This window comes from Odontesthes bonariensis, chromosome 2, assembly GCF_027942865.1.
Source record: "Odontesthes bonariensis isolate fOdoBon6 chromosome 2, fOdoBon6.hap1, whole genome shotgun sequence".
Classification (NCBI taxonomy): Eukaryota; Metazoa; Chordata; class Actinopteri; order Atheriniformes; family Atherinopsidae; genus Odontesthes; species Odontesthes bonariensis.
The window spans coordinates 7,505,810-7,519,283 of record NC_134507.1 but is presented as its reverse complement, the minus strand read 5'-3'; the positions used below and the strand labels follow the sequence as shown (position 1 = coordinate 7,519,283).

The following is a 13,474-nucleotide window of genomic DNA, read 5'->3' as shown; positions in this document are numbered from 1 at the left end:
TTTCTTTTATTGGTTGATTTCCTGCACATTCTTTTGGTCTTTGTATTAAGAAATGTATTTTCTTGTTTTATCATTGTGCATATTTAAATAAATAAAAATAAAAAATAAAATAAAGTATTGCCTACTTGGAAACAAAATATTGCCTCTAAAGAAATTAGAAGTGGCTCAAGATTTCCAGACAGTCCCCTTCCCCTTTATACTCTCCCCTGGTTCTACTCCTGTGTTAGGCAAGGCAAGGCATCTTTATTTATATAGCGCATTTATACTTTTTTCTCAATCGTGGCGGAGTTGGGCTTCCTCAGCAACATGCTGGCAGTTTACTTCTCACCAATAGATGGCGCTAAAGAAAAAGACCTGCCGCAAAATCTCAGTAAAGAAGACTTCCTTCCTCTGCCTTTCACGTGGGTTTGCCCATGTGGTAAACAAGCTTGTGTGTCCATGAGAGCTTGAGCATGGAGTTTTCAGACCAGTGGAGTAATTTGCCTAAAGGTCCGAGTCTAAAGAATCTGACAGACGGAGGATTCGGGACACTGAGGGACACACAACATGCATCCGTGCAGAATTTGACCAAAGCTCACATTGAGTCGTTTGACCAGGCTGTCACTGACGGACTCAGCCGCGTAGTCCAGGTTTGTACACTTTCTCTCAACCAAGTTTCTAAACGCGTGACGCATTACTGTGTCAACCGAAACAATGACTACTTGTTTTAAAGTTAACGCCATTGAAAGCGTATGTGCGTAAGCTTTACTTTTATTTAATTTACCGCGGAGTAATACCAGAGCAAACCTTGTTTCGCCCTGTAACGTCACGTCACGTTGCGCATTCTGTTTTAAACCAAATACGCTGAGTTCACAATGTGCGGACATAAAATGTTGGTACAAGTTTAAAACCTTATACCAAGGCTAAACCAATTTGTCACACTGTTTCTCAGACAAGGAAACAAGTCCAGGTCGCTATTCGGTTAGCTGCGTATGTGTATACATCCGAGTAAAAGATGAAGCTAGATTAGTTGATGAAGGCTCAGAGCCCTGACATTCACAGGACTAAAGATTCACTTCATCTATCAGGCCTGGACTGAATACACTATCATTTAGTCAATGTTCAAATCAAATCAGATTTATGTAGCACATTTCATGTACAACACAATCCAAAGTGCTTTACATGAAATAAAAGCATTGCAGCAGGGAGTGGAAGAAGCCCTAAAATACATAAAATAATATAAAGAGAAACAAATAAAATCATTTAAATGAATTTAAAAACAAGCAACAGTCTAGATAAGTTAAAAGATAGCGTGCAGATTTCATGCATAGACACATGAGAACAGAAATGTCTTTAACCTGGATTTAAAAATGTCTCCATTTGGTGAAAGTTTAATCTCCACTGGCAGTTTGTTCCACTTGTTTGCAGCATAACAGCTAAATGCTGCTTCTCCATGTTTAGTCTGGACTCTGGACTGGACCAGCTGACCTGAGTCCTTGGGTCTGTTGTTCTCAATTGTAGCTTTCATTTTCTGTTAACACAGGTCTCATTTGGTTCCACGTTGAGCTTCTTGCTCCTTTTTATCCAGATTCTACCCACAGCTAAGCTTATTTAAAAAAACAAACAAACAAAAAAAAACTGTTTTCTGTTATGGTTTGTGTTTCTCAGGCGATCCCACCCTTTGAGTTTATGTACAAAAATGACCGGGTCAGCCTGTCTTTGGTGGAGGCCGCCATCTACAACCCAGTGGTCGCCAAAGGGAACATCTGTCGAGACATGAAGGTGTTCCCAGCGGAGTGCCGGGGAAGAAGATGTTCATACAAAGGAAAGTTGGTGGTAAGGCTCCGTCTGTTCCAAATTTACAAGCAGCAAGGGTGACAGTGTTTAACTTTTCTGCTTTTCTGCAGAGGAAATATGTAAGGAGCTGGGGTAAAAACACATATGGCGTTCTATGATTTCATGTCATCTCAGGTGGACGTCAGCTGGTCGATCAATGGGGTTCCCAGAGGCATCATCAAGCAGTCCCTGGGTCAGGTGCCGGTCATGGTGAAGTCCAAGCTGTGTAACCTGCATGGCTTGTCCCCTAAAGAGCTCGTACAACATCATGAAGAAGCAGAGGTTGGCTTTGGTGTTATACTGGTAACCTGCGCAGGTGTTTGTTATATGCATTCCTATTAATGAATATAGTGCCAACTCCTTTTAACCTACACAGGAGATGGGAGGTTATTTCATCGTGAACGGGATTGAGAAAGTTATCCGTATGCTTATAATGCCAAGGAGGAACTATCCAATTGCCATGACAAGACCTAAGTGGAAGAGCAGGGGCCAGGGATACACTCAGTATGGTAAATCAAAGCTTTGAGATGCACAGATGATGCTCAGAAGCACCATGACGGTGTAAAAAAAGATTCGAGTGGCTAGTCATGTCAAAACGAATTTCTTTAATGTTTTTTCCCCGCAGGTGTTTCTATGCGTTGCGTGAGGGAGGAGCACACAGCAGTCAACATGAACCTTCATTATCTGGAGAACGGGACTGTGATGTTGAACTTTATCTACCAGAAAGAGCTTTTCTTCCTTCCTTTAGGCTTTGCGCTAAAGGTACAAGGCACAGTTAATGAGTTTTTCATATTACAAAGTGAGCTTCCAGTGTAAACTGATCCGGTGCCGTGCAATGTATTAGTTAAACTTGTTTTCTGTCACGCTCTTCAGGCCCTGGTGGACTTCACAGACTTCCAGATCCACGGGGAGCTGATCAAAGGCCTCGAGGACAATTCCTTCTACAAGACCTGCGCATCAGAGATGCTGCGTGTAGTCATGGAGGAAGGCTGCACCACCCGCAGCCAGGTGCTCAAATTCCTCGGCGATCGCTTCAGGGTCAAGCTGAACCTCCCAGAGTGGTACACGAGCGAACAGTGTGCCCACTTCCTGTTAAAGTAAGCAGATTAGAAAGATTTGTTTTTGAAAATTTGTTGAGTTGTGTGGGGAACTGAACTAGAGGATTTTCATTCATGCTTCCATGTTAAGAGTCCAGTGTCCACAACGGCTGCGCGAGGCACGGCCTCATTAAAGATATTCATCGTGCAGTGACCTTCAGAAAAAGGAACCACTCAAAGAAATCACTTAAAGCCCAATTTTGTGTGAGGAAACTTCTCAATGGTAATGCGCGTAATTTGCACGGGGGTTACGGGGGTCATGACCCCCTCAAAAATCAGATCCAGCTAATATAACCCCCCCAATATCATCAAAAAATATCATAAAATTCTGAATGAATAACTTTTGTTTGTTTTCTTTATTCATTCATTGCATTTCAAGATAGTATCATGTTTTAAATAATCTGTAATGTAACCCCCCCCCCCCCCCCCCCCCCGAACCGACTACTTGGTATTACCCAACCCACTTTCTCTACCGAAAGTTTGTTTAGGCTATGCGCAGCCGCTGGTGAGTGGTGCCAGAGGGTGCCAGGGATCACTGTGTAGAATCAATGTCACTGAACTGTATCTTAAGTTGCTGTTTGCTCCAATACAGTCACACGTTTTTGGGGTTTGTTGTGCTAAGAGGTGGATTAACGAGAGTTAAATTGATGGAAAAGGGCTGTGACGGCTGCTCAGAAAGTTCACAAAGCTAGCGCGAAAATCTTGAATGTTGTCTTGCACATACCAAGACGTTCACCTGATGTGTTCCTTATATGTGACCCTGCAAGGCGAAACCAGTCGCTTTGGTAAAATTTACAAAACTAAGTTATTGTGCTCACATGAACGGCCATAAACTAAGCTTTCCAACGATTGAGGCTATTGCTATCGCTAAGATAACTGCATCCAAAGTTGGCATGGTTCTCCTGTCAGGATAATGCTAGAAGAGGAGAAAATCACATTTTTCAGCGGCGTTGACAACTGGAATGACTGCTAATGTGTTAAATCTTCACCGAGCTTAACAGTCAAAACATATGTTTTTCCGTGAAATTTGTTCAACCTGCCCAGTTTTCCAGTCGTTTCAGTAATATATTGTGGTCAACTGTATCAAATGCAGCACTGAGATCTAGTAAAACTAAGATTGACATTTTTTGGTCAGAGCAGTCTCAGTGCTGTGGTTCTGTCTAAAACCTGACTGGAAGGTGTCATAGCAGTTATTTTGTTTTAAAAAGTAATTAAGTGGTTGAAAAACCACTTTTTCAATGATCTCACTTAAAAATGGGAGATTTGAGAATGAGATATGCCTGTAGTTGTTCATTTGTGTCAAGATTGTCCTTTTTCAGCAGAGGTTTGATTACAGCTGTTTTTAGTGGCTCTGGAAACACACCTGACATTAAAGACAAGTTCACCATCAGTAACAGGTCTTACTCCTTTAGTATTATTATTATTAATTTATAGCAATCTTAATGTGATAGTAAGTGGGCAATATGTGAAATCAGTTCAGAATAAAGGTGCAAGCTGCTCTCCTGTGTGCCACCCTGTATTATGTGATGTATCGAGAGTTGCATTGTGCATAATACATTTGCTGCATGTAGGTGCCAATACAGTGATGAAATTGATTAATCTTTAAGTTCTTGTCAGCTGCCACTGTTGGCTAGTGCTTAAACACTGAATTTAACTACTGTGTCGTTATGGCATAAATAGTGAAGTGAACAGCTGCATTTACGTTAAGTAGCCTAAATCAGTAAAAGTATCACAATGTATTTCTAACACAGGAATGGCAAATTAGCAAGGAAGAAAATGATTAAATAAATACATAAATAAATAAATGTGCCGCGAGTTTAACCCCCCAATGGTAGACCCAAAGTTACGCCCTTGTGAATGGTGTTTCCGCGCTTTAGTAAACTTGACTCGTGCCTCGTTTTGTGCAGTGAGTGCATCTGCATCCACCTGAAGTCGGACACAGAAAAGTTCTACCTGCTGTGTCTAATGACCCGGAAGCTTTTCACCTACGCCAAGGAGGAGTGCATGGAAGAAAACCCAGACAGCATTATGTGCCAGGAAGTCCTGACCCCCGGTCAGCTCTACCTCATGTTTCTGAAGGTATGTTTAAGATTGGAATCATAATGGGTGTTTGCCCCTTGTATTCACCCGTTGCTGAGCAGAAACGGCACCAAGCATACAGAAACTTTACAGCTGTCATTACTTGGTAAAGTGCTCTCTCAGTGTATTTTTCCCTTTTATATCTGAATGTCATTTATGATTTAACACCTAAAACATTTTCACAGGAGAGACTGACTGCATGGCTGGTGACCGTGAAGCTGTCTCTTGATAAAAGAGGAAGCAAACTGACCGCAGGATGGAGCACAGAAAATGTGATCAAGATGTTAGACATGGGGTCCGATGTGACCAAACCTTTTGAGTATCTGCTGGCTACTGGGAATCTCCACTCCAAGACGGGTACGGCCACAAGAGCCTTAAAGCGATACTCCGGAGTAGATTCAACCTGGGGTCATTTGAACCGTGATATCCAGCAGAGTAGCCCACCCGCAGTTTTTTCGATATTGGCTGAACATCAGCTGAGTTACTCCAAAATTACCACACTAAAATCACATGCCATGACACCAAACTTCTACAGTAGTACAAATATGGTCTGTACTCACAAAATGATGCATTTGGAAGTTTGAAAATAGTCCAGGAGTTTCTTATTAGTAACACAAGCCTGATAGCTTCTCTGCTGCTAAAGCTGCGTCGCCGTCACTTCTGGGAGCTGGGAGCTTCAAAGTAAGATGAGGGTTGATCTACTACTGTAGACAACAAAGCAAGGCTGCTCAATTTCTCCATTGATAAAATAATTTCACAACTCTACAACATAAAAATTCATAAAAAAACATGTAGAATTTAGCATATACTTTGTTGTCTACGGTAGTAGATCAACCCTCATCTTACTTTGAAGCTCCCAGCTCCCTGAAGTGACGGCGACGCAGCTTTAGCAGCAGAAAAGCTATCAGGCTTGTGTTGATAATAATAAACTATTTTCAAACTTCCAAATGCATCGTTTTGTGAGTACAGACCATATGTACTACTGTAGAAGTTTGGTGTCATGGCATGTGATTTTAGTGTGGTAATTTTGGAGATACTGCCAGGATCCATTAACCTTTGTATGAAGCTATTCGGGATAACTCTGTAACTCAGCTGATGTTCAGCCAATATCGAAAAAACTGCGGGTGGGCTACTTGGCTGGATATCACGGTTCAAATGACCCCAGGTTGAATCTACTCCGGAGTATCACTTTAAGCGCGTACATGTTGGGGGTGAAAAATGTTGCTTTGAATGGCTTCTCCTGTTCCCCGCAGGTCTTGGAATGCTGCAGAACACCGGCCTGTGCGTTGTGGCCGACAAGCTCAACTTCATCCGTTACCTGTCCCACTTCCGCTGCGTTCACAGAGGAGCAGCCTTCGCCAAGATGAGGACCACCTCCGTTCGGAAGCTGCTGCCCGAGTCCTGGGGCTTCCTGTGTCCGGTCCACACGCCAGACGGAGAGCCTTGTGGACTCATGAACCACATGACGGCCAGCTGTGAAATTGTGGCGCCGACCATGCCCACCACATCCCTGCCCGCGCTCCTCTGTTCTCTCGGTGAGTACAAAACGCAAGCCTCTGACAAATGCAAGCGGGAGTCTGAGGCGTCAGATTCTCTGCCACGGGGGTTGAAATGCTCGTATAAAGCCTCTCCCGTCTTTGTTGTGTAAGGCATGACTCCGGTGGATGGATCTCCGGCTCGGGCCTTTTCGGACTGCTATCCTGTGGTTTTGGATGGGGCCGTTGTTGGATGGGTGGAGAGTGACTTGGCTCCAGCTGTTGCCGACTCGCTGCGCAGGTTCAAGGTACGTTAAGTGTGTTACGATGTTGTCAGAACTATTTTTTTCCAGTTACGTCTCCTGTCCAAAGTTAAAATGTTTTTAGGTCGTCATGACCTTGAGAAAGCCATCCATGCCCTAATAAGTTCAAGGTTAGACTATTGCAATGCTCTTTATGTTGGCGTCTCCCAGTCTTCTCTCAGTCGCCTTCAACTTGTGCCAAACGCTGCTGTCCGTCTTTTAACCAACACCAACAGACGTGTGCTCATCACTCCTGTTATTAACTTCCTCCATTGGCTTCCTGTCCTTTATAGAACTGATTTTAAACTTTTAATGTTTGTTTTTAAAGCTCTTAATGGCCTCGCCCCATCATATTTATCTGAGCTTTTAACAAATCAAATCAAATTTATTTGTAGCACATTTCATGTACAAACAATTCAAGGTGCTTTACATAAAATAAAAGCATTGCAGCATTAAAATGCATAAAAGAATATAAAGAGAAACAAATAAAATAATTTAAATGAATTTAAAAACAAGCAACAGTCTAGATAAGGTAAAAGATATCGTGCAGATTTCATGCATAGACACATGACAAAAAGAAATGTTTTTAACCTGGATTTAAAAATGTCTCCATTTGGTGAAAGTTTAATCTCCACTGGCAGTTTGTTCCACTTGTTTGCAGCATAACAGCTAAATGCTGCTTCTCCATGTTTAGTCTGGACTCTGGACTGGACCAGCTGACCTGAGTCCTTGGATTTTAAGAGCTCTGCTGGGTTTATATTCTCTGAACATATCACAGATGTATTTTGGGCCTAAACCGTTCTGGGATTTGTAAACCATCAGCAGGCTTTTAAAATCTATTCTGTGACTGACTGGAAGCCAGAGTAAAGATTTTAAAACTGGTGTGATGTATTCAGTAACAGTCCGAAATCCTGGTAGAGCTCTGAGGTCAACAAATCAGTTTCTGCTGGAAGTGCCCAGGTCAGAATACAAACCCTGGGGTGACCGAGCCTTTTCCGTCGCTGCCCCCAGGCTCTGGAATAAGCTCCCCGTCGAGCTGCGTCTTATTTCTGACCTGGGCCTCTTCAAATCTAGGCTAAAAACCTACTTATTTAGGATTGCTTTTAATACCCAGTAGTATGATGACACTTTTATCTTATTTTATCTTATTCGATTTTGTTGTATTTTATTGCTTTCACTGTTCTTTTATTGTTTCTCTTTATTTATTACCTGCTGTAAAGCACTTTGGTACATCGTAATGATTGTTTGTAACGGGCTGTATAAATAAAATACATTTACATTTATGATGTCAGCTGTCACCTTGCTTATTAATGCATAATAAAGCTGATATTTAAAATGAATGCCTCCAGGTGCTGAGAGAGAAGAAGATCCCTCCCTGGACAGAGATCGTCCTGGTTCCCAAAACAGGAAAGGCCAGCTTATATCCCGGCCTGTTTCTCTTCACAACACCTTGCCGTATGATACGACCTGTACAAAACTTAGCCCAAGGCAAACAAGAATTGATTGGCACCTTTGAACAGGTATGATAAGGTTTTCTGATAGTTGTGAGACCTTTATGAGAAGCAAGAAACCCAACAGAAGTGGTGTTCTCTGTCTTCTCTGCAGCTTTACATCAATGTGGGGATCTTGGAGGATGAGATTGAAGCAGGTGTCACCACACACCAGGAGCTGTTCCCTCACAGTATGCTCAGTGTGGTGGCTAACTTCATCCCTTACTCAGACCACAACCAGAGTCCTAGAAATATGTACCAGTGTCAGATGGGTAAGTCAGTAATGCGTAATTTGTCCTTTTATTCACCGTATAATTAGTGTTTAATATAGCAGGGAAGACATGCACGATTGATCGTTAAATGAAGTCTTGTTAGAGTTACGCAAGAAACAGTCCCATTTATGTTGTTTCTGGTCAGCAGAAGCTGCTGAGAACAAGACGGGAGGAAGTCACTCTTGGCTCTGTTCACTTAGCTTTACCTGTTAAAAGTGTCTACGGTCTAGGAGTCCGAATCAAAGTCTGGTCTTTATGCAGCTGTGCAGACTTCCACATAGTAAATCTAAGCAGTAAGTTGTGTAATAGGAGTAAACAAAGTGGTTTACTTTTCCACTTTTCCCACAAAATACAAAGAAATCCATCCACCCTCACCATGAACGGTATTTTCTTACCCAGCGTTCCACAGCTTATGTAAAGCAGCATTCTTAATGAAAGGATGGATATAACGCAACACTGGAATAAGCAAGCAGACTCGCATTTCCTCGTTTAATTAGCTTAATTTAATCGCGTCCTTTTTTTCATGGTTTGTGGATATCATCATAATATAGTCTGCAATGTGACGCTGCAATAGTCTTAACATGGAAAAAATCTGCATCGTATAACTCCCATTATTTTCTGAAGGTCGGCATGCGTCTGTCAGGCTTCTAACAAGAATTTGATCAGTCCACATAAGAGACTGTGTGTTAATTGTAGATTCAACTCGTTGTTCCAGGTAAGCAGACTATGGGTTTCCCCCTGCACTCGTTCGCCGATCGCTCCGATAACAAACTGTACCGGCTGCAGACCCCACAGAGCCCCCTGGTCCGGCCCTACATGTACGACCACTACAACCTGGACAACTACCCCAGCGGCACCAACGCCGTCGTGGCCGTCATATCCTACACAGGCTACGACATGGAAGACGCCATGGTGACTACGACACAGAAGGGTTTTTATCTTCCGTGCAAGGAAGGAAATGCCTGACGCTCTTTATCTGTTTAGATTGTGAACAAGTCGTCCTGGGAGAGAGGCTTCGCCCATGGGAGCATCTACAAGACGGAATTGGTGGACCTGGGAGAGAAGGTGAGGGGAGAAGACGCAGTGGTGTTTGGGACCAAGGCAGGTGACCCTAAAGCAAATGACAAACTGGACGCTGATGGGTTGCCTCATATTGGATCGACGCTTCAGTACGGAGACCCCTTCTACAGCTACCTCAACCTCAACACAGGCCAAGCCTTCATCACCTACTACAAGTAAGCCAACCTAAGATTTTGTGTTCAGTTTATTCATTTTTGGATTTTAGTAACTCAGGAAAATGCACTTTTTTTTCTCTCATATGTTTGTAGGAGCCAAGAGGCCTGTGTCATTGACAACATAAAGATCTGCAGCAACGACACCGGCTCCGGCCGTTTCAAACGCGTCTGCATCACAATGCGAGTGCCTCGAAACCCCACCATCGGTGACAAGTTTGCCAGCCGCCACGGTCAGAAGGGCATCCTGAGTCGGCTGTGGCCAACAGAGGACATGCCGTTCACAGAGAGCGGAATGACTCCGGACATCCTGTTCAACCCCCACGGCTTCCCGTCTCGCATGACAATCGGGATGCTGATTGAGAGCATGGCCGGCAAGTCGGGCGCCCTGCACGGCCTGAGCCACGACGCGACGCCCTTCACCTTCTCCGAGGAGAACTCTGCGCTCGAGCACTTTGGCGAGCTGCTTCGAGCCGGTGGCTACAACTACTACGGCACAGAGCGGCTCTACAGTGGCCTGAGCGGCCAGGAGCTCGAGGCGGATATCTTCATCGGCGTCGTCTACTACCAGAGACTGCGTCACATGGTTTCAGACAAATTTCAAGTGAGGACCACGGGAGCACGAGACAAGGTGACAAACCAGCCCGTCGGAGGAAGGAACATCCAGGGAGGCATCCGTTTCGGGGAGATGGAGCGCGACGCCCTGCTGGCGCACGGCTCTTCGTTCTTGCTGCACGATCGCCTGTTTAACTGCTCGGACCGCTCGGTGGCTCAGGTGTGCATTGACTGTGGCAGCCTCATCTCCCCACTGTTGGAGAAGCCCCCACCCCACTGGTCAGCCATGCGCCACCGGAAAACTGTCTGCACCTTGTGTGGCAAGAGTGACTCCATTGACTCGGTGTCTGTTCCTTATGTCTTCCGCTACTTTGTAGCTGAGCTCGCAGCGATGAACATCAAAGTTAAATTAGATGTAAAGTGAAGTAAGTGCTTTGTGTGTACAACATGAGTCGTTTCAGAAAAGTTTGATTTGTATGCAGAACATGTAGAAAATTCAATGCCACAGTATCGATATCACTAAGACACTTTCACCTGAAATTGAACTGTGGTCCAATTTTAAGAATCTGAAAATAAAAGAGTCTTCAAAGAAAGTTCGGTGCATATATGATAATTACTACATCATAACTGATTCCTGAACGTCCGTGCTTGACTGAGTATTTTATAGCATAAACTAGGGCTGGGCGAGTTAACTCGTTATTATCGCGTTAACTTTTTAATTATTTAATGCCGATAAATATTTTATCACGCATTAACGCAGGTTTTATTGTAAAAGTCTGTTGAATGCATCACATTTACACAGTTACAGCAAACACCACAAAGCATGGAGTAATAAAATAAAAATAAACTAGCAGGTAACATCACAAAACACACAATTGATACCAGCAAGTCATTCAAGGAAACAGACAGTGGAGCGAGGCTTCTACATAAAAATGCTGCTGTTAAAAGTGTGTTTGCACAACAAATGTTATGGCACTTTCATTCATATGGCGTGATTAATCAGGGAAATCATGTGATTAATTAAATTAAATATTTTAATCGTTGCTCAGCCCAAGCATAAACCAATAAAATCAAACAAAAGTAGCCTTGTTGAAAGTTGGAAAGACTAAAGTCATAACATCCCACTTAAAGTGACAGTCATCATTTCAGCTGAGCCAGAATATCTGGCAGGTCCAGCACAGTGGGGATAGTGTAGTGTGGTTTCACAGAACCATCCAACACGGCGCCGTCTGCGCTGTTAACCCAAACTGTGGCCCGCACCCCGGCATTAAAGCCCCCCTTAATGTCTGTGTCCAGAGAGTCTCCCACCATGACACAGTCCTGCGCCTCCAGCTCCAACATGCTGAAACACAACGTGAAGATGGACCGGCAGGGTTTCTGCTCCGCATGTTCTCCCCCAATCACTATGGCGTCAAAGAACTCCTCGCACTTGACTGCCTCCACCTTCTCCCTCTGAGTCCGAGCTTCTCCGTTGGTCAGCAGCAGCAGCTTGTATCTGCTGCGCAGTTGTCTCAGGAGGTTGTGCACCTCAGGGGACAGGCAGAGAAGCTCCAGGCGACTACTCTTCCACAGGTAGTAGCACTGAGTGGCCAACGAGGGTGTGAAGCAGCCGCCCGCAGTCTCCGCGATGCTTTCCTCCCAGTGGCGCACGCGGACGTCATCGATTGATCTGCCACACGAGGGGTCAAAGCTTTCGTGTAAAAGCTTCTGCTTGAAATTGTCACAAATGCTGCGGATGGTGTTGTCATCCAGGCCCAGTGTGGTTTTCAACAGCTCACTGGTCTGTAAGATTCACACACATGGTAGATAACTTACTATAAAACAAAATCACATTTCAAACCAAGGAATTTGATATATATATATATATATATATATATATATATATTTATAGTCAAAAGATGCTTGTTTTGATTGATGTCCCAACAGATTAACCAAATGTTGTAATAAAAAGACCCTATGAAGAGTCTTAAGAACTTAGCTGGAGTTCCTGCGGTGCAGACACAAAAAAGGAAGGTATTTCTTTTCCTCCAATAGTTTTTAAGAACTATGAAAAGCTTCCTGAGCTCCAAAGGCGCCTGTTAAGCCATTCATGAATACACAACAGATGTAAAATAAGGAGTAAGCTACCTAAATATAGTCTAAATACCTCATTCCAATGAATAATATCGAAATATAGGTCTGCAGAATGAAAGTGAGTGGTGGTAATTTTGAACATACGCCCATGACCCCTCCCGGTGCCCGTACTAAGGAAGTAAGGAACTGCAGCAACTGTCTCCAGACATTACTGACATGAAATCAGCGTGAATTGAGGCCATAAATTACACCTTTCGTCCGGTTATTTTATACAAGTAACTTGGGGCTGACTTCCTTTTAAATTGAGCTACGAAGCTAATCTTAACATTACGAACAGTCAAAGGAAGTTACCTCTAAACTAGGAATATCCAGTTTTCCTCACCCTTTGAATCGCCACTCCACCGGCACGACTCGTTTCAATGAGAGTGTTATCCAAGTCAAACAATATTGCTTTCACAGCTCTGTCGTCCATGCCGGAGCACGTAGTCATCCCACATTTACAGCAAAAAGACAAACAAACTCCAAGTCAGCGGAAGTACTCCCGGGTGAACTGCTTGATGGGAGTTGTAGTTCTAAGAAGATATTGCGAACTTGCGTCCTTCCTTCTCGAGGTGGCGCCATTACATCAACATAGAAATTCCATTTTTCTGGCGGTAGTTTCTCTGTACCGTAGACTGTCGTTTATGCTCCATGCACTGACACACATTTAATACTATTAAATTCAATCAAACTTCCTTGTGTTGTGTTCAACATATAGAAAGCACTGCATTCAATACTCCTGAACAAATAAAAACTACAATAAAACTGTCTAAAGGAAATGAAGCATTACAGACTACAGACACACATCAAGCACATTTTGCCTTGTTTGACTGCATCATCACACTTTCACATACAATTTTTTTTTTTAGGCCATCAAGTTTTCCCTATTGTGATACTTCTTTTGACAGCCAAAATTATTTGTTGAAAGGTGAATGATAAAACTGAGCAGGAAATAGTTCCCTCCTTTAAAAAAAAAAAAAAAAGCTCTACGTGACTTCTGGCCATGCATATTGCCAATTTAAACACGTATTCCGTGACACCCAGT

General features: G+C 43.4%; 2 protein-coding genes across 2 annotated transcripts; one reads left to right on the top strand and one right to left on the bottom strand.

Moving 5' to 3' along the window:
* The first annotated feature begins 398 nt into the window (after window positions 1-398).
* polr1b (RNA polymerase I subunit B) lies at window positions 399-10,904 on the top strand. Its single transcript, XM_075474996.1, has 15 exons — window positions 399-629; window positions 1,648-1,815; window positions 1,951-2,097; window positions 2,192-2,324; window positions 2,441-2,577; window positions 2,689-2,912; window positions 4,820-4,991; window positions 5,177-5,348; window positions 6,245-6,526; window positions 6,641-6,774; window positions 8,118-8,288; window positions 8,374-8,530; window positions 9,246-9,442; window positions 9,515-9,765; window positions 9,859-10,904. The coding sequence occupies exons 1-15, from the start codon at window positions 453-455 to the stop codon at window positions 10,739-10,741; spliced, it is 3,405 nt and encodes a 1,134-aa protein (XP_075331111.1). The 5' UTR covers window positions 399-452; the 3' UTR covers window positions 10,742-10,904.
* A 152-nt stretch (window positions 10,905-11,056) lies between these two features.
* Window positions 11,057-12,920, bottom strand: nanp (N-acetylneuraminic acid phosphatase). The gene is made up of 2 exons (XM_075475011.1): window positions 12,773-12,920; window positions 11,057-12,099 (listed from the first exon to the last, which is right to left on the bottom strand). The coding sequence occupies exons 1-2, from the start codon at window positions 12,878-12,880 to the stop codon at window positions 11,458-11,460; spliced, it is 750 nt and encodes a 249-aa protein (XP_075331126.1). The 5' UTR covers window positions 12,881-12,920; the 3' UTR covers window positions 11,057-11,457.
* Window positions 12,921-13,474: the final 554 nt, after the last annotated feature.